Source organism: Argentina silus (genome assembly GCF_951799395.1).
Source record: "Argentina silus genome assembly, chromosome: 12".
In the NCBI taxonomy this organism is placed as follows: Eukaryota; Metazoa; Chordata; class Actinopteri; order Argentiniformes; family Argentinidae; genus Argentina; species Argentina silus.
In genome coordinates, this window is record NC_139666.1 from 18,897,821 (window position 1) to 18,924,320 (window position 26,500).

The window sequence follows — 26,500 nt, forward strand, 5'->3', positions numbered from 1 at the left end:
CCCTCCCCACCTTTTACCCATGTCGTCCCCCCCCCCCCCCCCCCCCCCCCCCACACACACACACACACACACACACACCACCACCACCACCACCACCTGCTCCCTCATCCAATGCCATGGAGTCTGGGTAGAAGTTGCCTTTAAATGGATGTTCCACTACTTTCGATGTTTAGATGCAGCATTTGGTCAGCTTGTGGTGCCCATGGAAGCCCATTCATTCTGTAAAGATACTTATACACTCAAATCAAGGATATGTTACCATTTTACTTTTTCGATACATTATTTATAAACCCAGTTTTGAACCACATTTTATTGCAAGAAGTTCTCTTTGACAGCATTGCGCGCCCGAGGCAATGTCCAATGGACTGGTTAGTGTTGACAGCGTGAGACGTCTACTTGCGCATTTGGCAGGAAATAAGTCTGATGTATTGAGTATGTTTCGAAAAGAACAGAACATTTTATTTGGAAACTAAAACATTTTACATTACTATTGGCAAAGTATTTCAGAGTTGAGTTTGAGAGTTGTTATTCTTGAAGTATGATAATTCAGCCAGAAATGTCGATGATCTATGAGCATAAAAAATGTCTGGGGTGGTGTCAAAATACTAGTGCTAAAACACTGCACATATCGTTTTTATTATACTTTGGTGAAATTGTCATTACATGCAGTCAACTATCAACTCTCAAATACCTCTGCACTCCCAGCCTACCCTGCCACTCAGGCTAGTTTAGCAAGCCAGTTCCCAAGCTAATCGGGCCAGCATAGCAAGTCAGTTCTCCGGTGCGGCAGAGCTGAAAACTGGAATGAAACGCAGTGCTCACGTGCGTGATTGACAGGGGGTAGGGACACGTACTCGCCTGATGGAGCGGGAGGGCCCTCACAGATTTTGGAGAGAGCGATTGCAGAACAAGGACCAATCATATAAGCTGGATCTTCTCTCAGAAAATGTAACTTACTCATAGCTGACTGCTATAATAATAATAATAATAATAATAATAATACACACTGCAGCTTTAAGCACTGAGGATCGAGGATCATGTTACCCACCCCAATCAACCCAGTACTTCCTTTCCCTAAACCCCACCCCCGGACTACCCAAATATCTAATTATTTTTCATCTACTCCTTCCCTCCACACTGCCCCCCCCCCCCTCCCACCACACCACTACCCCATCCCCATCAATCCCTCCCTCCCATCACACCTCTACCCCCCCCCCCCACCCCCTTGCTGCTTGGGTAGTCTCCTGTAGCTACGCTCTATGGTGTGGCACCTCCTGGCTGTGGAGGCACACGGGACCAAGAGCATCGTGTGGTTGTCGAACCCCTGTGTGAGGCACACTAATGTGGTGTCTCATGTTGTATGGTAGTCTGGTAAAGGCTTCCATCTGCCAGTTAGCTGGTGTGTTGATTGATGCAGACTGTGGTGATGGACTGTTCTATGCCCTTCATGGTACAAGCTTCATTCCCTCTTGTACCTCCGGGCCTCTACTTTACTTCTAACTCACTCGGCCCTTGTGGAGCCTTTTGCATGTGCTTGTCGTAGTTCCATTGATTTCCATTGATTTCCCTTGGCTGTTCTAAACAAAGCAAAAGTGTGAGAAGACATACAATGGATTTTAGTGGAGACGAGGGTTTAGCTATAGCCCTAGTCTATAGTCCTCCATTCAATGTGTGTTTGCCCTGAACATTTGAATTTGAGTGATTGAGCAAGGCCTTGACCGTGCCTATGGCATATTATCACTGGGTTACAATGGAATGTGCTGGAATTAGACCAGGTGACAGGTTGTGGTAGAAGATGATATATTTAGAGTTTTTCGGAATGTACTCAGTCAATCTGGTTCAAAGTGGATGAAACAGACATTCTTGCTAGTTGGAAAAACTGCATGATGCCCTGTTTGAGTTTGGCTTGCTACTGCCCACATAAAGTGGAACTGTATGCCAGATTGGTCTGGAAGTGGGTCTTGGTTAGAGTGGTAGCAGTAGGAGTCGATGTCATGGCTTACCCCTGGCACCTGAGACCTCACAGTAGAACACATTGACTACCCTTAGTACCCTTCACTTGTTTTTAAAGTAATAATAACAACCATAACTTCATTTGGGTTTGTGTGTTTAGCACTGCACTGTATGTGTGTGTGTATGTGTTTTACATCTTCCACAAGCTTTGCATACTGTTTGTGTAGTGAAATGGCTACTTTGCACTCATACACTGTATTACAATGCCCTTGCTGGTTTTCACAGCACAACGCCTAGTAAAAACCCTTAGGTGTGTTTTGGTGACTCTTCCTGCTTGGCCGTGGCCCACTTTAACCTGAGTTTGAACTTTGACCTCTGTGTGACCTGAGCGTGTGACCCCTGGTGTGACCTCTGTGCCCGTTGTTTAGCCAGTCTTATTTGTGTTCCAGATTCCCCCTCGTCTGTGGTTAACAAACAGCTGGGATCCATGACTCTGGATGAGCAGCAGGGTGCGTCTCCTCTCCTCTCTCCCCCCCTCTCCTTTCCCTCTCGCTCCCTGGCCTCCTCTCTCTTTCTCTCCTCCTCCTCCTCTTTCTCTCCCCTGTTTCATTTGATCTCTTTTTATCTCCTGTGAGGTATTTCCATTTTATTTGCATGTGACTTTTTGGAACTGCAACGCACCGTTCCGCCCATCTCTGCCTAAGGACAGTGCATGTCTGATCCATCTTGTCCTCTGGGTAATTTTGGGAAACATAATCCCCACCACTACCCCTATCACCAGACTGTGATAGGGCGTATTCCGCTGTACCCAAATGGGTGTGGCTACAAGGGGTTTCCCCCTCCCATTGAATCCCTTTTCCAACGGCAATATTCGGTTTCAAGATTTGATCGCTACACCTGATTGGTTTACCGATAAATCATTCAGAGGGGACAGACCTATCGTGGCTGATACCTATCACTGCAGATGCACAAAGCTGCAAGATGACTTCAGGGGCAAGGCTGATTAAAACAAGCCAACGTGATTGCTCAATTATAAAAGAGGGTCACCCAATCGGCATAAAGTCAACACCCTAATCACTAACTTGATGTGCCGACAACTGCAAACGCGTTGTAACCAGACTCTGTGGGGCGTGCTAGCTTGCTAGCCAAATGCCTGTATAGAGTATGGCCACGTCAGGCTACTTCCCCTGCACTCTGTCATGGAAACAGCCCCTAACTGTGAAAATGTCTGTGTCTATATCCATCTCTGTTTCTCTGTTGGCCGGTGGCAACCCCAGAGAAAACGTAGGACGCTGTTCTCTGTTCGGTTGTTGTTAGCTGTCTTCTCCAAGGCTCTGTTTGGAGCTTGGAGCGTGAACAAAATGTCTGCTCATTTGTCAGACCTTAAGACCTCATGTTTGTTTATGTTTGATACTACCATTCTGCTTTCTTTTTTTGTACTCCTCTCACTGCAACGCAGACCAGTACCGCTGTACATTTCACCCTTGAAAAAAACGATCACTGTCAATACAGTCAACTGTGTATCTGTTCTCACACGTCAACATGGAACATACAGAGGAATACATTGAAACGTGACAGTGACATTCCAAGCTGTTCGTTCATGATGAGCTGTAGTGTGGTTTAATGGCCGCCTTTAGAGGCCTATTCATGAGTCCTGTGTCATGTGTTGTTTCCCTCTCACCTGTCTGCTATGTATCACCCCCATCATTGGCATCACCTCATTGATACCACCCACATCCTCTGTGTCTCCAACACTGGTCAGTGCCCTGACAGTGTTCATTGCATGAATCCCATGACTGTCACGCGTCTCTGGTCAGTGGAGGTGGAAATCTGAGGACGGGCGGCTCAGTGTAATGCATGGAACGGTATGAGGAATGGTATAAAATACGTGCGTTTGATACCATTCCTCATTCTGTTCCATGCATTACACTGACAATGAGCCCGTCCTCCGATTTCTACCTCCACCAGCCTCCCCTGGTCTCATTCAGAGTGAATCTACAATGCAACAAAGAGGAGTACGGCTTCTTGCATTGACGTACCCTAGAGAACAGTATTGCATGTCGCTGTGGAATAATATTGTCCTTTCCACTCAAGCCTGAGCAGAAAATAGTACAAACACACTAGGCGTTTGTCTTCCAGACCATGGTGTTGCTTGTGTAACAGGACGACTAGAATGCAAAATAGTTTGAGTCAAAGGGACCTCTCAATTCAATAAGAAGGGAAATCTAGAGAATCATTTTAGCGAGTGCCTTTTTTCACTACCAGGAGCTGCTCAGAGTCTGAGCTGCAGAGGCACATCTCAACCTATATTGAGCCAATATTTTCCATCATAACCTCATAACTGACTCTCTCTCTCTTTCTGTCTCTTTCTCTCTAGGGCTATTAGAAGCTGCAAATGTAAGTACCAGTGCGAGTTCAGCCACGGTTGAAACTGGGTCAGGACCGGCCAGTGGGTCAGGGGCACCCAGCACCAGCACCAGCACCAGCAGCAGTAGCATCAGCAGCAGTATTGGGCCTGGCGGTGGTCGAGCGGGCACGGCAGAACCGGTTCTTAGCCTACACTACAGCACTGAGGGAACCACCACCAGCACCATCAAACTCAACTTCACAGACGAGTGGTGAGTGAGTGTTGCCGGCTCAGTCCAGACAGGAACACGTCACCCAGTTACAGTCAGAATCCTCACATCAAAGATAAAGTGCATAGAGAATGTGATATTAACTGTGCCATGTGCCCCAAAAAGAGAGAGGTCCCCAGAGACAGGAGAAGAGCTAGGCCAACGCTGCCTCAGCTAAACCCACTCCTATTTCATCATTGTATCATAGACCCAACCTAAGCAAACACGCTATACTGTCCTCTAAGTCTCAGCTGAGACAAAATCTCACTCTTCTTCGAGGTGTTTCATTGGAGATGGTGGTTTGTTCTGTGACCCACTGTCCCAGTCTCTCCTCCCTCTCCCCCCACACCTCAGGAGCAGCAGAGCGTCCAGCTCCAGGGGCAGTGGAGGGCAGAGAGCAGAGAGCACAGCCTCAGAGCAAGGTGAGAAGAAGCCATCCAGTGGCTAGGTGTGATACAGCACCCAGTGTGGCGCTCTCCTGCCCAGTGGGGAGTACAATGCACTATGCTAATTGGGAGGACCAGGAGATTTTCCTTTTAATTGGTATTCATTGTCAGATCATGTAGTTGGAAAAGGCTCTGGGGCCCTGTCTCTTACTAACTGTGTCTTCTTCTCCCCCATCAGTAAAAGCAGCTGCTGGTGTGTCTGGACCCCCAGGGCGGAGCAAGGCTACTCCCCACACAGACCCAGTGTGTGAGGTGGCCGAGAGTGCTGCTCACAGCACAGAGAAGGCATCTACCTCCAGCTCCCAGGGCAGTACACAAGCCCAGGCCCCAGCAGAAGCCTCCTCTGTGGGGGACAGTGTGACCGCATCGCCCCTGGAAAGGAGCCAGGGTGGAGGTGCCGAGGACACATCCGGGGGGTGCAGGAGAGAGGAGCCCACTGGGGAGGGGGGGCAAGGTGGGCAGGCCGGGCAAGGTGGGCAGGCCGGGCAAGGCGGCCAGGGGGGGCAGAGTCAACCCTCTCGTAGCAACCAGGACTCAGACGACAGTGACGACGACCCAATTCTTATCCCCTCAGCGAGGTACAGAGGAGTTCAGGGACAAAGGTACGGACCACAATGCAATGCTTTCACCCAGTCATACACTCACACATTGCACACACACACATGCACACAATTACACCCTCCTCATCAATGAGGGACATCACACACACACACACACACACACACACACACACACACACACACACACACTCACTCACACTCACACTCTCTCTATACATCTACTGTTAAGAAATTTTTTCCCTCCCCATGATGTTTTAAAGGGTGGGTTTTTGTGCTGCCGTTGATATTCTACTATACACATAGATTTAATTTCAGAGGATCAGCGGTAGGAGATAGGATGATCAGGTAAAGTCTGTGTGCTTATGACTAATAAAGCTTCTAACCTGCAAGGAGTGCTGTGCTCAGCTAGAGACCTAAAATCAAGTATACACATGGTGTTTTGTAGTTTTCACAGGCAGAATTTAGCCTTGTGTGTTGGTTTGACAAGCACTGTTGCAGTTGCAGAAGACTAATATATATGTGTAATTGTATAGCAGGGGAGGCTGGCGGTGGCAGAAATCAGAGGACGGGTTCATTGTAATGCATGGAATGGAATGAGGAATGGTATCTGGTACCAAACGTGTTTGATACCATTCCTCATTCCGTTTCATGCATTGCAATGAGCCCGTCCTCTGATTTCTACCTCCACCAGCCTCCACTGTTGTATAGTTTAATGCATGCAGGTGCATGATCGTCTCTCACCATTTGCCAAAAGGAAACATCATCCCTAGGCAGATACACTGACATCACTGCAGTGTAGTACTCATGGCTAACACTAGAGGGAGTAGAGGACTACGGGTGTAGGTATGCGAAGGTGAGGGGCTTGGGAGGGCATAGGAAGAAGCAAGCATGTGCAAGTGTCTGCCAAATGTCTATGCCGAATAAAGCATTGAACTCTTACTGACTTGTACATTTGTATAATTGAACACAGCTACACTGCAATCACCCAGGTAATTGGAAAAGACTACAATGCTACTGTATGTAGTGTGCAGTGTTGTAGTGTTTATGTTATAACCTTTTTTTTTTTTTAGAAGCTTCAGCATAATCAAGGGATGTTTCAGCATGGCTTCTATGACTCTGTCTCCCATCTGCTTATATAGAGTGAACGATGAATATATAAGAGGCTAAGTCTGACCTGTGTCTGTGTGTCTGTGTGTCTGTGTGTCTGTGTGTCTGTGTGTCTGTGTGTCTGTGTGTCTGTGGCACAGGCGCTCAGCTGCTGCCCGTATCCAGGAACTGTTCCGTCGGAGAAAGGAGAGGAGAGAGATGGAAGAGAGCGAGACCCAGAACATTAGGAGACCATCGGTCAAAATGGTCTACAAAGGCCACCGCAACTCCAGGACAATGGTATACATCAGCCTCTGTTTACTGTTGGTCCTCCTTGACTAGTTCATTCTAGAACACCTGCCCCTGTGTCAGCCCCTACTGTAGAAACACACACTGACAGACCCTGGACCAGCTGGAAATGGAACCATGTAAACTATGCTGAAAGGAACATGGGTGTCAATGAACATGCCTTCTTTGTGAGATGTTGTCATAAATCAAATGCAAGGGTTTGATTCATTCAGTTAACGTTATCGTGTATTTCTATCATAAACTGGGAAAAAGCTTTTAATGTCTTCCGATGTCTTTTGTTCTGTCTGTTTTTGTGTTTTGTAGATCAAGGAGTCGTGTTTCTGGGGTAACAACTTTGTGCTGAGCGGCTCCGACTGCGGCCACATCTTCATCTGGGACAGACACACAGGGGAGCACCTGATGCTGCTGGAGGCCGACAATCACGTGGTCAACTGCCTGCAGCCGCATCCTTACGACCCCAGTGAGTGACTCTCACGTCTGGGCCTAGACTTGACCTTTCTTACTCCTGCAACAAGGTCATGTGATAATGGCGTCGGTGTGTCCTGTCTGTTGACATTTAGCTTATTTTTTCTTTGTCTTTTTTTTCAGTTCTGGCCTCGTCAGGGATAGACTACGACATCAAGATCTGGTCACCTCTTGAGGCGTCGCCGTCGTTTAACAGGGTCCTTGCTGACGAGGTATGACATTTACAGCCTTACTGGCAGGCAGCAGTTAAACTTAACTTAACAGTTATCTGTTTCAGACATGTTTTGCAGGATTTACGGTCAGTGTTTTACAGATCGCTCTGAGAAAGATAGAGGGCCTCAAGTACTGCAAGACATTATCTCAGATAAATGATTTGAAATAAAATTAAAAAAATAGAAATTAACGAATTATCAATTATATTACCAAATACCGCTGCTAAACATGAGTAGCAACAGCTGTTCTGTCAGGATTAGATGACAGCACTGTTATCGAATGGTGTTGATGAGGAACCGTCCTCCGTAGATTCTGACTGGTGTTATCTGTGAGACTGCTTGCCCTAGGGAACCCAAGAGACTCACCTCCCCCACCCCGTGTGTGTGTGTGTGTGCGCGTGTGTGTGTGTGCGGGTGTGTGTGTGTATGCATGCGTGCGTGTAAACCCCACTCTCCTCAGTCCCACTCATTATTCCCAACTCTACATAGTTTCAGCAGAGACTTTCAATGCAGTGTATTTCAGTCAGTGTGACGTACTGTATGTTTCTCATCTCTCCTTCCCTCTCTCCCTCTCTCTCTCCCTCTCTCTCTCTCTCTCTCTCTCTCTCTCTCTCTCTCTAGGTGATCACACGGAATGAATTGATGCTGGAGGAGACCAGGAACACAATCACAGTCCCTGCGTCCTTCATGCTGCGGATGCTGGCCTCCCTCAATCACATTAGAACTGGTACACACTCACACGCAAATGCGCGCACACACACACACACACACACACACACACACACACACACACAATTCAAACAATGGCCAGTAAATTCAATTTAGCTAACATTCTTGTGCAAATTTCTGGCTACCATTATTTAATCAAATGCTTGTTTTGGTAAGCGGTAGGTTAAAAGTGTATGTACACTCACAGAGCACTTTATTAGGAACACCTGTACACCTTCTCATGGTGGAGGTGGTGGAATGGTGTGGGGAATGTTTTCTTGGCACACTTTGGGCCCGTTGATACCAATCAATCATCACTTGAATGCCACAGCCTATTTGAGTATTATTGCTGACCATGTGCATCCCTTCATGGCCACAATTTACCCATCTTCTAATGACTACTTCCAGCATGATAATGCACCATGTCACAAAGCAAAAATCGTCTCAAACTGGTTTCATGAACGTGAGTTCATGAGTTCAGTGTTCTTCAGTGGCCTTCCCAGTCACCGGATCTGAATCCAATAAAACACCTTTGGGATGTAGTAGAACGGGAGATTCAGAGCTTGAAAGTGCACCTGAAAAATCTGCAAGAATTGTGTGATGCAATCATGTCATCATGGACCAGAATCTCAAAGGAATGTTTCCAACATCTTGTGGAATCAATGACACGAAGAATTGAGGCTGTCTTGAGAGCAAAGAGAGGCCCTACCCAGTATTAGTATAGTGTTCTTAATAAAGTGCTCAGTGAGTGTTTTTGGACTTTTGAGCCCTTGAGTCTGGGCTATGTACAGTAAAGCTCTTTCCATCGAGAGTTCATGGTTCACTGACCCAATTCACAGGAACCATTTATGATACAATCGCTGCAAACACACAGGCAGCTGTTGGCAGGCCTACAATAGTCTCCTCACCCTTTTCCCTTTTATGCTCACAGATCGCTTGGAAGGTGATCGCTCTGAAGGTTCCGGACAGGAGAATGAGGATGAGCAGTAGCCAGCTGCCATTTTATTTGAAGAAAAAAATGATTTTTTTTCTTTTGCTCTAAAGCACTTGAAAATCTGAGATTTGTACAAGTATAATGTAGAATATTTCCTTACCTGAGCATTAGTTAAATTTTTAGCTCTTCTTTTTTAAGATGACTTTCTTACTGAGGTTTCTGTATGAGAAAACTGCATCAGAGAAAAAAAAAAAAGTGTGTGAATGCAAGTGCAAGCCAGATGATATATATTAAGAGAGTGGGACAACTATTTAGATGACTGGTGCGTGAGGATGTTAAGTGCAATATTATTTTTGTCAGGAGCAAACGAGCTTTGATCAGTGTTAAGGTGTGAGATTTCTCATTTGTAGCGCAAGGCAAAGAACTCAAATGTTTATATACTGTACTTGCAGTTATGCATGTAAACATAAGAATTATGCTTTAAGTAAACCATTTTGTTGTTGAAAACCCTGTTTCTCTTATTTCTTTATTAGCTTATTCACAACATTAAATGTAGGTACTTTTTAGCAGGTGGTCACTCTAGTTTACAAGGCATGTCAGTGAGATGTAAAGGTTGCTACTAGTGATGGTAGCCATGAAGCCCTGTTAGGACAATTGCCATCCAACTCAACCAACTAACCTTGTCCCCAGGCTATTGCGCACAGTGTATATAAGCCTGGAATAACAATGACTCAAACCTGGCCTTAGTGGGAGTGAGTTTACTGAGTGAAGTATTTGTTATTATTTGAGTTCAGCGATTCACACGGCTGCGAAGTGTAGCTCTGAATGGGAGATGGTAGATGCAAAGTAAAGCCAATGGCTATCCACCGTTCGCTTTCAACACTCTTTCTATTGGCTTAATGAAGGCCAAGTTTGATGCGTTGGTCCACCAAACCTTTTGCGCATTTAGGCAGAAGTGTCTAGGAATGAGACTACTGTAAAACTGAACTTTCATCCCTGCACCAGAATGACATTGGTCTTGACATAAAGGTCAGTGGAGAGGGTAAGCTGATCCTAGAACTATGCCTCAGGGATGCCCAGAGCATTTAAAAAATGTCTACACAACCGGTAGGGGGTCCTGAATTTCACACAGGTGGTCTCTGTTTTGGTAGCTGCTAGACAAAGCTCTCTAAAAAAGTATGGCCTCGGATTACCACAAAATGACAAACACTATCTTAAGGGTTATCTACACACACTACAGTTCAGGGTTAAAGGAATTGCAAGGCAGGCCTCATTCTTTAAAACAAATTGGCATTATTAAAAAATCTCATATTGACGTGATCATCATGACAAGTGAATGAACTCTTCAACTTGGAAAGACATTTCTTTTTAGCAAATTAAAACAGCAAGCTTCTGGTATGTAAAAAAAAACATTTAATACAAAATGTCATAGTGGAAATCAAACATTTACCCGAGTTCCTGGGGTACTGTTTGCTCTTACAATGTAGTACCATACTGAAGACAGTTTTGAGACACACATACAAATATAACACTCAACTCTGAGGTAAAACATACCAACAACAACCACCCACATTAGCAGGCAGTATCCATTCCAGAGTAGTTCTCCCAGGATGAGAACTGCTGATTTACTAAAGTGACTACTAAATTAACATCTTCTGTGTTGTATAATAAAATAATCAGGATGTTTGTGAATATAGTGTGGTGTCTCCTACAGCAAGGACTTGGGAGTACATACGTACAAGGATTTCTCCATCTACCAGTGGCTTTATTGTGTACCGTTATTAATCCTAGAACATACCATAGTCCTAAAGAGCCTGCTGATCACCCTCTTCCTGGACCCATGTAGACTAATACTGACATAAACATACATCACTCATCTCTATCCAACCAAGCTTCAAAGGATGGATTCAAACAATGGGTACTGCATATTCAAGTGCAATTATATGTACATCTAGAGCAGGGGTGCCCAATACGTCGATTACGATCGACTGGTCGATCGCGAGAGTAGTGCGATTTTATTTTTACAACGGACATTTGTGCTTCAGCACGGTACGAGGCAATTGAGCCAGTGTGAGTGCGCCACTTGATTGGCATACAAAGCGGCCAGTCTGAGATCGCTTCTCTTCTACGGGTCACGTGTCATATATATATATATATATATAGCATTTTTTAATGTAGGTAGATCATTTTGACCTGGTCATTTTGAAAGTAGCTTGCAAGCCGAAAAAGTGTGGGCACCCCTGATCTAGAGCATGTTTTCACATGCAGTGTGAAATGTTGGGAAGTATCACGTTGGTCCTATGATCCAAAGGCATTTGGAGCCACTGACAACCAGGGACTCTGCTTCTGAGAGTACCTGACAAATACTAGGCAACATACTAAAGAGACAGTATTTCATGTAAATAACAAAAACAAGAGGGTTACAAAAAACTTTTCTTATGATATCAGAGGAATAAGCACACTTTTTCTGTGGAAATGTAAAAGGTAAAATTAAGATACAGTAGTTAAGGCTTCTTATTTTATCAGAGGTGTATACATAACATAATTACTGGCAAGGCACTCAATACATGACACACACTTGGTCCAAACACATTGGCATGACGTACCTCTGAATACTTCACAGGTGAGAAGGAGAACTCATTGTGTATACCTGAGCTTGCCTAGATCCATTTCTAAATATTTTGTAGTAAACAAAGCCAGAGGGGTTTAAATAGATTTGTTGATACAAAAACAAGGAAATGATGTGTTTAGGCTATCAACTCCTTCTCCTCCTCCTCCTCCTCCTCCTCATCCCTCTGTTCTTCATCGTTCACTATGCCCTCATCGATGCTCTGCAGCCTCAGTCTCTGGCCATCAAGGTATCGTGGTCCTCTTGGTGCCCCCCGTGCCAAAAACAGCACCCCCGGTAAAGGTGTGTCCTCCCCGAACAGCATGAGCTTGGCATCGCTCTCGATGGCCTTTGCCAAGCAGGAGGCAAAGCTGTCCAGAGACTTGTGGATCTCTGCCTGGACTTGGACTGTAGCTGGGATGGTGCTTTCAGCTGAGAAGAAAAGGAACAGAAGCACTATTACAATGAACATTCATGAAGAGATGGCAGAATACCTCTTAAAAACAGTGAACATCCTAGGATTACAGTAGTCGGTTTATTTTTTAACTACATACATTTCCCAAAGTGAATGGAAGGAAGTCTTCTTTATTTTGCCAATTGCCTATCGGGGACTGTTATGGAAAATACATTCATAGAACTATTTTCAGGTTATACACTTTCATATGACTGATACAACTTGTGTAACTACTGTGATGACATTTTCTCTTGCCACTCCTCTAAAGTTCTATAGCCATTGTTCTGAGAAGCACTGTATGATTTACCATATGAACAGCGGTGATCTCTGAGGGAGTGGTAGGAGAGAGCAATAGTGGGGGGACAGGCGCATCCTGTCGATAGGTGTGAAATGTTGAACGGCGATTAATCAATAAGAAAGTCTCCCCATTGTTCATTCTCTCCCGCCCTTTCTCACGTAAGCACAGGCCCATCAGCCGATAGCCTTGGCGGCGCCTGTATTATGTTTAAACTGTATAAAAGACGAACCTGATCATTGTCTCTTTAGACTTGTGCTGAACGAACCCCGGTTCTACGCTGGGCTGCTGTTACGCTCTTGTCTCTTGTTTGCAAGCAATAAATACCGGACTCAGATATTGTGGCGACTCAGGACTTGTTTCTTGATTCTTACCTCCGAAGAGCTAAAGTACAGAGTGGTAAATCCTAGACTTCCACCACAGGACACACTCCAGTCCGTCAGAAAGAGGAAGTGGTGAAGGTGACAGTGTATGAACCCCCTTCTCACATTAATGTGACTCCCAGGATCCCTTTGTATTAACTGAAGCCCCTCCCCCTGCCCCAGGTGAGAACGGACAGGTACCTTTGGAATGCTGCTCCACCTGGTCTTCAAAGGTGACCGAGCTCCGCCTCTTCCCAGACAGGTTCCCGTAGTGGGAGGAGCCGTCAGTGGAGAAGTTATCTAACACCATCACGTCTGTACCTGCATGGGGACGGGGCACACAAAGAATGGGGTTGTTCTGTTTGCACAGCACAATCACCGCCACACTCACGAAAAAAGCAATTCATTAAGTTGACTTCAGATGAGGGTTGGTAGTAGTGGGTTAAAAGACGACCCGACCACCCTAACACATTGTGAAAGCCTCTGTGATGATGCTTCCTATTGGCCCAGACAGTAGATGTCATCACACATATTTCACCTATGACTGCACATGACGATACACACACTGCCTCCATCAACCCACTGCCAAGACTTAAGCTGTGAAGCAGGAATCTGGGCAGACCATACCACAGCTGTGGGACGTTATTACAGTGTAGGAAAATACAGTGTTCATAAGCAATGAGGCCCTGAGGGGCCTGAACATGTTTAAAATATATCTGGACTGGACGCCCTGTTTGAATACTCTGAAAACACATCCTTCCTTCCTACCAGACTTGAAATGATTTGAGTGTAATAACAGCGATTTTAGAAAACTAGAAATTGTGCTGTACCGGACTGTAGTAGATAATACATTACTTCAAAGAGGCTACCATGTATTTCAAAATCTAAGTAATTGAACTGGGTCAGAAGTGTGCAACACTTACATGAGTCCTGAGTGAAGCTGAAACCGGTGTCTCCTGTGCTGCTCCCAGGGGCCAACAGCTGCCCTCCCCCCACTAGCATGGCAGTAAGGTGGGGGGACATGCCCAGGTCTACAGGAACACACAGCAGGGTCAGTCACACCACACCACAGTCAGTCACACAACAACACACAGCAGGGTCAGTCACACCACACCACAGTCAGTCACACAACAACACACAGCAGGGTCAGTCACACCACACCACAGTCAGTCACACAACAACACACAGCAGGGTCAGTCACACCACACCACGGTCAGTCACACAACACCATACAACACCATGGTCAGTCACACAACACCACACAACATCATGGTCAGTCACACAGTAAAGTACTGTCCTTTGTAAAGTACTGTCCTACCTTTGATTAAGGAAACATAGAATAGGGCTATGCTTGTTGCCACATAAGTATGACAGAGCAATGGCAACCTTCCCCACTCACCTGTGATTCGGTTAGAAATGCTGAAGAGGCGGGACGTCCTGTGTCGGGTGGCAAAGGACTCCCTGTAGTAGCGATCTCCGAAGCACATTCCTAGCAGCTCCTTCCTCACTGTCTTATTCCACAGGCCATAGATGAGGGGATGGCACACTGCACTGCAGAAGGACAGCCAGGCCACCAGAGTCTCCAGCCCCTGGGGCACACTTCCCTGCCCCCACATGGCCTCAGTACACACCACCCCCACGTATGGCCCCCAGGTCACCAGGAATGTGCCAATCACCACCAGGATGGTGACAAAGGCCTTACACTGGCTCCCCGCGTACACCAGACTCCGCCGGCTGCCATTGGACGACGTCGAGGTGCTAGAGTTCTTACGTCCGTTCTTCTGGGTGCCTGAGGAGTCGTCCTGCGCCGACACCACCACTGTACCACAATGCACTTTTCGGGCCTTGAGGCGGGCGACGCGGAAGATGACGCCGTAGCAGCCCAGCATGGCGAGGAGCGGAGGGAGGCTGCACCAGGTCACCCAGAAGGCCGTGTAGCCAGGTTCACGGTGCCAGGCTACCACACAGGTCCACTTGTATCGGTCAAACTCAAAGGAGGACCAGCCGAAGAGAGGGGGCAGACAGCCCACGAGGGAGTGCAGCCACACATAGGCGATGGCCACCACTGCCCGGTTCCCTGTTATCTTCATGGGATAGATCATAGGGTAGAGCACTGCGTAGTACCTATGGGGATGTAGAGAAATGCAATGAGCCTTTACCTTTGTAAACCACAAAGAATTACAGTAAGAGTTCACAGTGGGGGCCGGGCAGCAGAACAGAAACAAGCATTGTAATCTAAATTCCTCAGAGGTAAGTGGAGGAATCACTTACAGCACTTCAAGAGATATAGTGCAGACATTTGCACTCACCAGCTACCTTTCACAGTCACTTATGATCTCTCACAAGGGGAACAACAAAACTACACAAACAAAGGAGCGTTCTATGTTAATTCCAAGCAGCTAAAAATGTAACATACACAGCTGCTATGCGAATGTTCTCTCTTCAAAGGCTATTACGCCAAAGGGTCCGATGGGAGGGACTTGGCTAAAGTGTCTCAATTCTATGTGTATATTATTTTCATAAACAAAGCAAAAGTGTAGTATCCACACAAAGAGCTTTAGGATGTTGTGAAAGATGCAGTAATCTTATGTTTACAGTTAAGCCTCTTCTGTTTACTAATCTAATGCATTCTCCTTCACTTGAGTCCCTTTCGTACTTTACCACCAGTGGAGCATGTGGTCCACCAGACAATCTTTACCAGTGTAGCCTAGGTACTGGGGCAGTTTCCATTAAGCCAAGTCCTGGCTGAACTAAATCACACTTTTAATACCTCAATGGAGAATCCATCTAAATTTAAGTATCTGTGTGAGACATCAAAATCAGGGAATGCCATATATGGTCAATAGCTCTACAGGGCAACGGTTGACCAATAACAGATGACCAATAACCTAACCATCAACGCACAAACAAGCATGCCACTGACCTGTCGATGGCTATAGCACCCAGGGTGAGCATGCTGGCAGAGCTAATGAGCAGGTAGAGCAAGGCTGTGAAGTTGCACCATACCACACCAAACACCCACTCCCTCCTTGCCGAGCTCACTGCCACGAACGGTAGCACCAAGACCGACAGCAGCAGGTTGGACAGCGTCAGGCTGAACACAAACTTGTTGCTGGGTGTGAGGAGGTAGGGCCTGCGGTAGAGGGTCACCACGATTAGGAGGTTCCCCAAGCAGGCGAGGAGTGCGATGGTCACGATGAAGACAGACTCCAGCACCACCGGACCCCCGCCATCTCCGGTGGCATTCCCAGGGGTAGTACCATTCACGCTGGCATTCATGGTGAAAGGCTGGGATGCCAGAGAGGAAGGGGCATACTAGGGGACTGGTGGGGAGGAGAGAGAACAGGGTTAGAACAGGCTGTTTACAGCACAACTAACCAATCAGGTAAATAGTCAACAGGACAGGAGGGTCCCTGCAACTGTGTGGAAATTGTGCGAATCACTCGAGATTGTGTAGCTAGGCCCATCTAGTCCTGTAGTAGTAGAAATGTTTGTAAATGTAGTAGAAAATTTGTAGAAATTGTTTGAGACTATAAAAACTTGATTAGGCCTATGTTACTGTAAGCCTGCAGAGAATATATCAAGTGTCCTGCATGAACCTAAGAATTTAGAAGAAACTGCCCAGAAGTTATACATTTTATGTATGCATGTATGTATGTATGTATGTATGTATGTATGTATGTATGTATGTATGTATGTATGACACTGAATGACCCCTGAGTAATGTTGCTTTTGTTAGTTGTCTCAGTTATCATTGCCTTGTTTTTGGTGCTACTTAGTTGTTTTTCACTTTTGGAAACTATGTAGATTGTCAAATACAAATGCTCTGATACTTTGTGTACATTGTGAGACTTTAACAAAAAAATAACTCTTGCTGAGGTCTTTGAAAGGCTAGTGCTGTGTTCGCTGACCTAAACCTTCGCGAGCCTGTACACAATGATAAACATCTGAAATGACCACTTTATATGCGCCCCTGCTACATTTTCCAGATTTACCCAAATTTGTTAAGTAAGAAAATGGTTGTAATAGTGTAATGTGTTACTTTTTAAGAGATCACGCTAGTATTCGCGATAAATAGCTGGAATCGTTAGTTTGTTTGGAAATATAGTTAGTTAGCTACCTACCTGTAGCTGGCGGGGAGTCATTTGGGGGGGGGGTACCAGCGGAGGCATAGCTAAAGTTAGCTAAATGCCGACAAACTAAATCTTTCATTGACTGTCAACAAATAATAACACGTGCAGTTCTAAAAATAATATGATGTGATCAAATACACTGAACACAGTTCCTCGTGACCGCTAACCTAATATTGAAAGGACAACACTGCAGTGCAGAGCTAGCTAAAACTTTCTCCATTGTCCCCAGTAAAAGCTACATTTCGCCAATGGCACTGTTCTCACCAGAATAGCGTTTTGGTCCTTCATCTTCTTCGAACTAGTACACAAAGTTGTTTCTTTCTTGGGTTAGCACTGTAGCTGCTAGCTATATCAGTTGAAGGGGAATATAGTTGACGAGTCCACAATACATTCCCATTTCACCGTAATCCTTTCCCAATAAAAAAATAGTCCAGACAGGCAGTTCGCGGGTGCAATGGCGTCCTCCTACCCTTCAGTTCAACCCCGTCTTCTCCCTCCTTGCTGGCGGCGGGTCTCCCCCCTCACAGTCTGTGGGTGGTCTGGCTGGGGTGGTTCTGCTCGGTAGCTCAACTTGAGTGGGATGGGTGGGTTAAATCCAAATTAATTTCCGACCCTTTATTAATTACTCTAATTTACTGCTCAATTGTTAAATAATATTTTGGGTTTTTTGCAATATAACCTCACATTGGTGATTTGCATATTACGTTATCATTTTTCTTTATTTTGCATCAAATGCTTTTTAGCCCTATGCAGATGTTGCCTATGCTACGGACAACTAATCTGTAAAACGAACAATTCAATATCAGCACTTAGGACCACCTAAGTAGACCAAAGCTTCGCGCACATAGACGTCACTTTTTCAGTCCAGCCAATCAGTAAAAGGTAGGGAGTGCGGGACAGAACGTCACCCACAGACATGGACGTCAACTTGCCACTTGATGGCGCACGTACACTTTGGAAGCGTTGGCCACAAAGGAAAAGCAAAGAAAATACAGAAAATACAGATTATTCTCTGGCATTTTTTTTTTTTATTATTTGTTTGTTTGTACTGCAACTTTACAACTTCCATCATAACATTTAAACTGTTTGTTGGCATTCACATTAGATATGTTCAACACAAAGAAACATTTTTTAAATCTCCCTCTTGTAAATGTGCATGAAACTGTTAACCTTCAGCTAATTTAGGAGTAGCGACTGTACTCTCAGGCGAGAGTCAGAACCTGGGCATTGGGATCTGTGGCATGTAGTCAGTTAGCAGAGAGACCATCAGACCCTGGAGACAGAGAGGGAACATGTTAGAGCAAAGTTGTAACTATGTATTGCATTAAAGTAAAAACGACACTAAAAGGCCTCTGTATTGATTGCACTGTACAAAACAAAGACTACCGTTAATCAACATGTAAGTGGATTTACAAACACCCCATATTCATACGTTTTTTTGTTTTTGTTTTTTGTGCTAATAAATAAGATAAAAACTAAATTGGTTTTAAATAACAAAGCCTACGCTGGCTTTGCTTACCATGATGGTCCACTTCCTGTTCTCTGCCTCTGGAAAGACCAGTGAGCGGGGAGAGTAGAACACCTGGTCGTCCACTTCTTCCTGTTTCCGGGGGAGACAGTGTAGGAATGTCCAGTCTGGATTTGCCACACTTCCAGTCTGCGGTGGACAGAACCAACAGACAGAGAGGGGTTAACAGTAACAACTCAATCAATTTGATCAACACCAACTCAAGCAATCATACATTTGATCAACACCAGCTGTCTTGCATCAAGAAACCCTGAGAGGGATCATACTCTATCAGGGGACTCCGACCAGAGTCACTCAGATGTCAACAAAGGGAAGAGAAATTAATACTTGTCCTCCAAACATTCAGCCCGTCAATTGACTTGTTTAAATCTATTAGTATACTGGTCCTTCTGCCTGTTTTGTTTGATCAATACACCTGTCCATACCTTTTCATTTCATTTACATTTTGCATTTACATTTATGGCATTTAGCAGACGCCTTTATCCAAAAGCGACTTACAACAAATACATTTGTTTAAGTAAGTGAATCATCTATCCATCAGTCATCATAAGATAAAGTAATCAATGACCAGGGGCCATAGGCAGTCATAATGCTAGAAGGAAAAATTACTTTAGTTTTTTTTCCACTTGTGTTACCACCACTGACTTATGCTGTAACTTTGTCACTACCCGTGTTCACTCCACTCCACCATCGACTGCACTGCACACCGTTGTCACTGGCAATGGGGTTGTATTTACCTGCATTGTGATCTGGTAACCATGGAAGTCCTTGATCCTTTTCTTCTTCTCCTCCTCCTGGCCCATGCTGACCCAGGTGTCCGTCACCAGGACGTTACTGCCACGGGCCGCCTCAACGGGGTCAGAGGTCAGGAGCAACTGGGTCCCATGCTTAGGCACAGCACATGTGACAAATTTGATTTGTTATACAAGTAGAATTACATTGGTTTATTATCAAACACACATACAGCAGACAAGCAGTTACTAGTGCAGCATCTCAAAGGGGTAACCACTACCTTTTTAGGTCCACTACTAAGCTGTTGCCTTTTTGTGTCACATAAATAGCAGTACTTTTAACATTGACACTGATGAGTGGTGTTATATGTGTATGTACTGTAGCATACCACCAGTTAATAAAATAGCTGCTAATCGTTTAAATATTGTGAAAGCCAACTGACTTTAAATCTAAGTACAATCTAATATAAATAAAGTTCACTTGAAGTTGCACTTAAATAACCTATGTATCGCACATTTGGATTATTCTGTGCATAGACTACTTGATAGTATTTCTGATCATTTAAATGAAATGCAATATTTATACTTACAGACACAGCCTAATGCCATGGGTTGATGCTAAAGCCACAGATGTAAAAGTGGAATCAGTAGTCATCAGTGTTATGACAATGTAATAATATGATGATCAGAAACCATCTGTGTAATATGACTCCATAGTTCTGGAGGTCCTCACCAGTTTAGAGAGTCTCTGGGCCTCTTGAGTGACACTGCTGTCTGGCCCATAGCCCTGAGTGGGAGGCAGTGTTATGGGTTAGAGCTCACAAAATATGACTGTTGTACAAGAAATAATACCACTACATACTTTTTTTAACAAATGGAGCCATGTCATTTCAGTGGCCACCAAGAAGACAACAAGAGTGTTGGATACTATAGTCTGTGTGTGTGAGGGAGAGAATACAATATAAAGAAGAGAAGAAAGTGGAGTCAGGGAGGAGGAGAAAGTATAGGGATAGGAGAGGTATGGGAAAAAGGAAAGAGGAGAGAGAAAGAAAATACTGAGAGAGAGAGAGAGAGAGTACAGTGTGTGTGTGTGTGTGTGTGTGTGTGTGTGTGTGTGTGTGTGTGTGTGTGTGTGTGTGTGTGTACAGACCTTGGGCGTGGCAATTCTTAGATGGACTCCCAGTTTGGCTGCGGTCATCATGAAGGAGTGGAGGACATTGTTCCCGTCCCCAATCCAGCTCACCGTCAGCCCACTTAGCGACCCATAATGCTCCTGCAGAAGCAGAGACATTTTTGTAAAGAGGTATTTGTATTATCGCTTGACTATATTAGACCAGATAAGCATTGAGAAAACATTCTCATTTAGATCACCAACCTGAGGAGGGGGGGGGGGGGGGGGGGGAGTTATCTCTAGAGGTTTCAGTACCTGTAGGGTGAGGAAGTCAGCGAGGATTTGGATGGGGTGGTAGAGGTCCGAAAGACCATTGATGATGGGGATAGAGGCGTCTTTAACCAGCTCCTCCAGTGTGGAGTGACTGTACACCCTTGCCAGGACTATGTCACAGAGCCCAGAGAGGACCCTGCTCAGCGCATGCACACACGCACACACACGCACGCACACGCACACACACACAATTATAGTATTCTACCATTTAGAATGAACAGCCTACAGAAGTACAGACCTAGTTAGTTGTCCCGGTCTGTGATGCGTCTGTTATGACTGACCTGGCTGTGTCTGTGCTACTCTCATTCACTCCCAGGTGGATGTCCTGTGATGTCAGGAAGCAGGGGTGCCCTCCCAGCAGAGCAAAACCTAAGGGCAATCCACATAACAGGATTATTCAACTGTGTAACCGTATACATTCAGTGTGCAGATATAATAATATAGAAAACATTTCTATGGGATTTCCAGCTTGTGTACTCTTCATTTAACAAAGGTTCCTGGAGCCTACTGAATTTGACCAAGCTTTTGACTGTGAATATTGGTGGGTAACTAGCTTAAGATACAAGAAAGTGTGGGGAGAGAAAGATACAAAAAGAGAGCGAGAGAAAACAGTGAGAAATGCAGACAGATGGAGAGGCAGAAATAAAGAGAAATTGCCTTGTCAGCTGTTCTATTGTGTCCTGCATTAACCCCTGACCATTCAGCATGGGGACTCCATGAAAAGTGCAGGATATGTTTGTGCAGTGAACAACTCCCAACACCCATTGATCTGTTTTAACCACACTGATGCAACAGCAGTGAATGAAAAAAGCCAACACCTAAATCAGAGATCATGATCCAACATGTGCAACAACAGTGATTGGGTATGTCAAAATCATAGCTTCTCCCCAACATAACTCTGACACACAAGCTGGCACCTGTTTCTGTGGACATTCTTGTTCTGGTGCTCCTCTTCTCAAATATCATGGCAATTGACTTCCCTTGAAGAAGAGGGAGATACTGAAAATAGAAATGACAGTTCTCTCAATTGACCCAGATTAACTGCCAATATGTTCAACTGAATGTTTTGACATGGACACTTTACCTGTTTCTCATGTTTGATCCTGTGTTTCAGGTCTCCTGACACCCAGAGGAGATGCTTGATGTCATCTGAACTAAAATCTTTCAACGTCAGAAAACTACGACCCTTGAGGTTAACTGGACCTAGAGCCGCTGCTCCAACGCTGCAATGACATGACGACAACAAAACCAGAGACAAAACAAAAAACACTGCCATTTAAATTAGAGACACTTACCTAAAATAAGCTTTTTTTTTTTTTTTTTTTTACACTTGGCCAGCCCGCGTGATAGTGTTGATTTTGTTGATTCTCTTACCCAAACTTCCTCGCATGAACATTTTGGAGACTTTTCAGCCGATAGAAAATGTGACTCTTTGTTGCAAATAGTTTGGCTGACATGACAGCTTAAACTAGTGATTATAGAAATTGCTATGTGGTAAAAAGTAAAGTCGCGTGGAGTAAACGACACGCCACAGCAGCAACCACGGTGTGCCTCGGCGTGAACAGCGGCGTCTACACGGAGGGTGGGCGGGGCTTCAGTTCTAAATACTTCGCACGTGGACGGTTTTGTGCGGGATGGAAGCAAAGGGGAAGGTTTTGGTGAAGACGTTGCGTCGTGTCAAAGTAAGGAGAAATTAGGTTACATGCAATTACCATTACTATAGGTACATAAAAACGTTACTTTTTAGGGGAGGATACCGTTTTTAGTTGCTGAACTACATGTATGCATGTCCTCAACGTGTTTACTTCCGGGTAACCTCCCCCCCCTGACGTTTCATGAATTCATCCTCGAGGCTGCCGCGGGATGTCCTCTGTCCGGTGGGGATGAGGGAGGACGAGTCTCAGAGGGGAGATGAGATGAGATGAGATGACAGGACAGACGGAGGCAGATATACCTGGTAACATAACTGAGACATATATTTATCCAAGTCTACTTGAATGTTGACTGTAAGCAAACTTTATATTGCTCAAGCAGCTATCGGCGGTTATTTTAACCTGTTGCTATTTCTGTCTTGCTGCGACGTAAATAAGCTGGCATAAGTAGCTGATAGCCGCGGGTTGTCATTAGGATTTACCTTCTCTCAGCTGTACAGGATTGCCTCTTCCACTCCAATGAAATATCACTTATCAGTCCATTGGTCAGTTACTGTTTATTTCTTTCTTTGGACAACAGAAACAGGTGCAGTCTTCACCTTTGGGAAAAGCAAGTTTGCTGATAATGTTCCCAGAATATTCTGGCTGAAGAATGACCATCCAGTGCATATAACCTGCGGGGCTGAACATACTGCTGTCATAACAGGTGCATGCTATGCCCTAACAGTCTTTAGTTATTTAATGAATTAAAATCGTATAAGCTACTCTCAGGTAAGGTTTAATCACTTGACTATCTCCATCTTGTTGTTATTAATGTATAATGATGTCTTTATTTATATTAATCTGACTCTTCTACTTGTAGACCATGGCAGACTGTTCATGTTTGGCAGTAATGCTTGGGGTCAGCTGGGTCTGGGGTCAAAGCCCAATATCAGCAAGCCAACCCCTGTGAAAGGTCAGCGTCATGCACCTGGGATATGTTTGACTCCTCAGGTTTTGCAACCTTTCTCAACGTGAACAATCAATGTTCTTTCCTCCTCTTTAGCTTTGAAGTCTAAAAAGGTGAAGCTTGCAGCATGTGGGAGAGATCACACAATAGTGTGCACATGTAAGTGGACCAAAGATTTTGACACATTGAACATTTTCCTTGAAAAGTGTAAATAGAGATAGTCTATATGTGTGTTAGGGTTAGTATGTGTGTGCATGTGTGTTATTAATATATCAGGTTTTGTCTTATACATTCTCAGGGCGGGGGAGTGTGTATGGTGCTGGGAGTAATCAGGAGGGGCAGCTTGGTTTGGGACATTGTGAAGACACACTGTCCTTCCACCTGCTGCAGCCCTTCTGTGACCAGGCACCAATCAAAATGCTTGCTGCAGGATGCAACACCTCAGCTGCCCTAACAGGCAAGTACGCTGACAGACCATATGTCTACTACTGGCATTGGTGTTGAACAGCCACTGTACAAGATCCGTGCCTGTACTCTGTGTATGTGTGATGGTCTCCCAAGTGGAAGACCTAAGAAAGTGTCTGCCTTGGTGTCTGCCAAGAGGACACTCTGAAGGTCCAAGGGCGACTTTTGAGTTTACATGACTTAGGCAGGGCTACCTCATCACAAGAGCGTGATTCCAAATCATCTCCGCTACATGTGCATGTGTGTGCATGCATGTGTTTACAATATGTGTGTGTCTTTACGCTCTTTCATATGTGTGTGTGTGTGTGTGTTTGTGTGTGTGTGTGTACGTGCGCGTGCGTGCATGTGTGCTCGTAGAGGACGGGAGGCTGTTCATGTGGGGGGACAACTCTGTGGGTCAGATCGGTCTGGGGAACGAGGGCTACGCCTCAGAGCCCAGAGAGGTGTCAGTGGGACAGCCAGTGGCCTGGGTGTCCTGTGGGTATCATCACTCAGCATTTGTCACAGGTAATACACACTTCACACACACAATTCACACACACACTTCCCCTCTCACTGCAAGTCCTGCTCATTTAGACCCCCAAGCAGTGTTGTAGTGAAATAGAAGGCCTTTAGCACCAAGACAGGAAGCACAGGTTCTCTGATGGACTGTTTGGGGGGGGGGGGTTATAGGTGCTCTGTTGTCATGGTAATGCCCCAGGGGTTGATACTCTCGGTGTGTTTCAGTGGAGGGAGATCTCTATACGTTTGGGGACAGTGGGAATGGAAGGCTGGGTCTCAACCCAGAGGAGCTGGCCAATCACAGAGTCCCTCAGCGGGTGCAAGGCATTCTGGACCGGGTAACCCAGGTGTCCTGTGGAGGGGAGCACACCATAGCACTCACAGGTACAAACGGAAAGCACTATTGACTCATATAGGTACATGGGGAGGCTGGTGGAGGTAGAAATTACAGAAAGGGTTCATTGTAATGCAAGGAATGAAGTGAGGAATGGTATCAAACACGTCACCTTAACAAGCAGTAACAACTACTCTGTAACCTTGTTAGTTTCCTTTCCCTTCCCCGTCCGCCTGTTTCAGAGGAGGATGTGTTTACATTTGGACGGGGTCAGCATGGTCAGCTGGGCCAGGGGACGTTCCTGTTCGAGACCTGTCTGCCCAAAGCGCTCGATCACTTCCGTGGCAGAGTCAGCCATGTGACATGTGGGAAGAGTCACACTGCCATGATCACAGGTAAGCCTTGAAGGATGGATCTACTGTTGCAGCACACGCTTGCTCTTATACATTATGTGTCACTAGAATTATACAAGCCAACATTTTGGCAGCATGCTGCTCTCATGATAATTTCTCAATAGTGTGGTAGCATGTGTCGGACAACTGTACATCATCATCAATGTTGAATCAGATTTCAGTATTCATCTGTAATCCACGGACCTTATAGTATTTGTAGTTGACTCCAGTTGTGTAATCACCATTTTCTATTGAGCCCTAGGTCTTCTCTACACCTTTGGGGATGGCCGCCATGGGAAACTAGGACTGGAAGAGGAGAACTTCATCAACCAGTTCAGGCCAACTCTGTGCACAGGCTTTCTCAAGTACAGCGTCCAATCAGTAAGTTGGATCCATGTAAATACATTTGTGTCGGTATAATGTCTGTGTTCATGTGCTAAAACTGTACCGTGTGTGTGTGTGTGTGTGTGTTTTTCTGTGTGTGTGTATGTGTTCAGGTGACTTGTGGTGGCTCTCACATGCTCGTGCTGGCCACGCCTAGACCTCCAGAGAATGAGGAAGGGGTGAAGGAAGAGGATGATGTCACGGAGAACCTCCTGGAGAGGAGTTGCAAAGTACTGCTACTGGAGAACCCCTCTGTCTTCAGCCCCACCCACCCCGCCGCACCCCCCCACTGGAACCCGTCTGCTCGAGCCCGCCGCAGGGAGAGAGTGAGGACTGCAGTTTTGTCTCGACTTGATGTAGAAATTTTAAATAACTTCATATTACTGCACAGTGTCAAATACTGTTATACACTGAGCTAGAATATGTCAGGATTGCACTTTTTTAGAAATAGCATCAGCAGTTCTAGAAGTAAGAATCAAGATTGGTGATGGGGAAGTAGTGACAGAGTTGTAGTAATCCTTTGCGTCCATCAGGTGGCAGTGTTCTATCACATTGCTGCACCAAAGTACTTGTCACCACCTAACCAGCCCTCATTTAGCCAGTATTTAGACAAGTTGACTTACTTTGATCACTTCTGTGTTTCAGGAGTGCTCTATGATGCAGTTTGGGATGAAGTTCCATAACTTACCTCCTTTGGTGTCTGGTTTCCTCAACACTTCTCTGCCGTTGTCCAGAAACATCCTTGCCCAGAAAAAGCCACCTAAAGACCCTCCTAGCCCAGCAGTGTCTCCCAAACCTCCCACCAAGAGCACACTTCCAACCTTGTCCCCCATTGCTACACCCACAACCCCTTGCAGTCCAACACTTTCCCCCAAATCCATTCGTGAATTCCTCTATAGCCCAGCTCAATCAATCAAATCCACACCTAAGAAAAAGCCCACTCTCTTCCAGTCCACTAAATCCACCCCTAAACACACCCC

The 26,500-nt window shown here is 45.4% G+C and overlaps 3 protein-coding genes across 6 annotated transcripts in view; 1 reads left to right on the top strand and 2 right to left on the bottom strand.

Moving 5' to 3' along the window:
- dcaf6 (ddb1 and cul4 associated factor 6) overlaps positions 1-9,789 on the top strand; it is a 27,259-nt gene extending 17,470 nt beyond the window's left edge. For 2 of the 4 annotated variants that reach the window (XM_083682346.1, XM_083682345.1), the window contains exons 11-20: positions 2,403-2,462; positions 4,331-4,571; positions 4,923-4,990; positions 5,193-5,616; positions 5,890-5,919; positions 6,822-6,960; positions 7,273-7,429; positions 7,558-7,646; positions 8,268-8,373; positions 9,286-9,789. In XM_083682346.1, the coding sequence (XP_083538472.1) occupies positions 2,403-2,462; positions 4,331-4,571; positions 4,923-4,990; positions 5,193-5,616; positions 5,890-5,919; positions 6,822-6,960; positions 7,273-7,429; positions 7,558-7,646; positions 8,268-8,373; positions 9,286-9,344 (1,373 nt within the window). In that variant the 3' untranslated portion in view covers positions 9,345-9,789. The remainder of the gene's footprint in view (positions 1-2,402; positions 2,463-4,330; positions 4,572-4,922; positions 4,991-5,192; positions 5,617-5,889; positions 5,920-6,821; positions 6,961-7,272; positions 7,430-7,557; positions 7,647-8,267; positions 8,374-9,285) is intronic. The other 2 variants (XM_083682347.1, XM_083682348.1) reach the window with 2 other exon arrangements.
- An 895-nt stretch (positions 9,790-10,684) lies between these two features.
- gpr161b (G protein-coupled receptor 161b) lies at positions 10,685-17,620 on the bottom strand. The gene is made up of 6 exons (XM_083682309.1): positions 17,405-17,620; positions 15,931-16,330; positions 14,407-15,131; positions 13,931-14,038; positions 13,209-13,328; positions 10,685-12,328 (listed from the first exon to the last, which is right to left on the bottom strand). The coding sequence occupies exons 2-6, from the start codon at positions 16,284-16,286 to the stop codon at positions 12,036-12,038; spliced, it is 1,602 nt and encodes a 533-aa protein (XP_083538435.1). The 5' UTR covers positions 16,287-16,330; positions 17,405-17,620; the 3' UTR covers positions 10,685-12,035.
- A 544-nt stretch (positions 17,621-18,164) lies between these two features.
- Positions 18,165-22,395, bottom strand: otc (ornithine transcarbamylase). Its single transcript, XM_083682501.1, has 10 exons — positions 22,218-22,395; positions 21,928-22,066; positions 21,761-21,842; positions 21,125-21,212; positions 20,826-20,979; positions 20,550-20,672; positions 20,133-20,186; positions 19,406-19,555; positions 18,660-18,797; positions 18,165-18,413 (listed from the first exon to the last, which is right to left on the bottom strand). The coding sequence occupies exons 1-10, from the start codon at positions 22,298-22,300 to the stop codon at positions 18,354-18,356; spliced, it is 1,071 nt and encodes a 356-aa protein (XP_083538627.1). The 5' UTR covers positions 22,301-22,395; the 3' UTR covers positions 18,165-18,353.
- Positions 22,396-26,500: the final 4,105 nt, after the last annotated feature.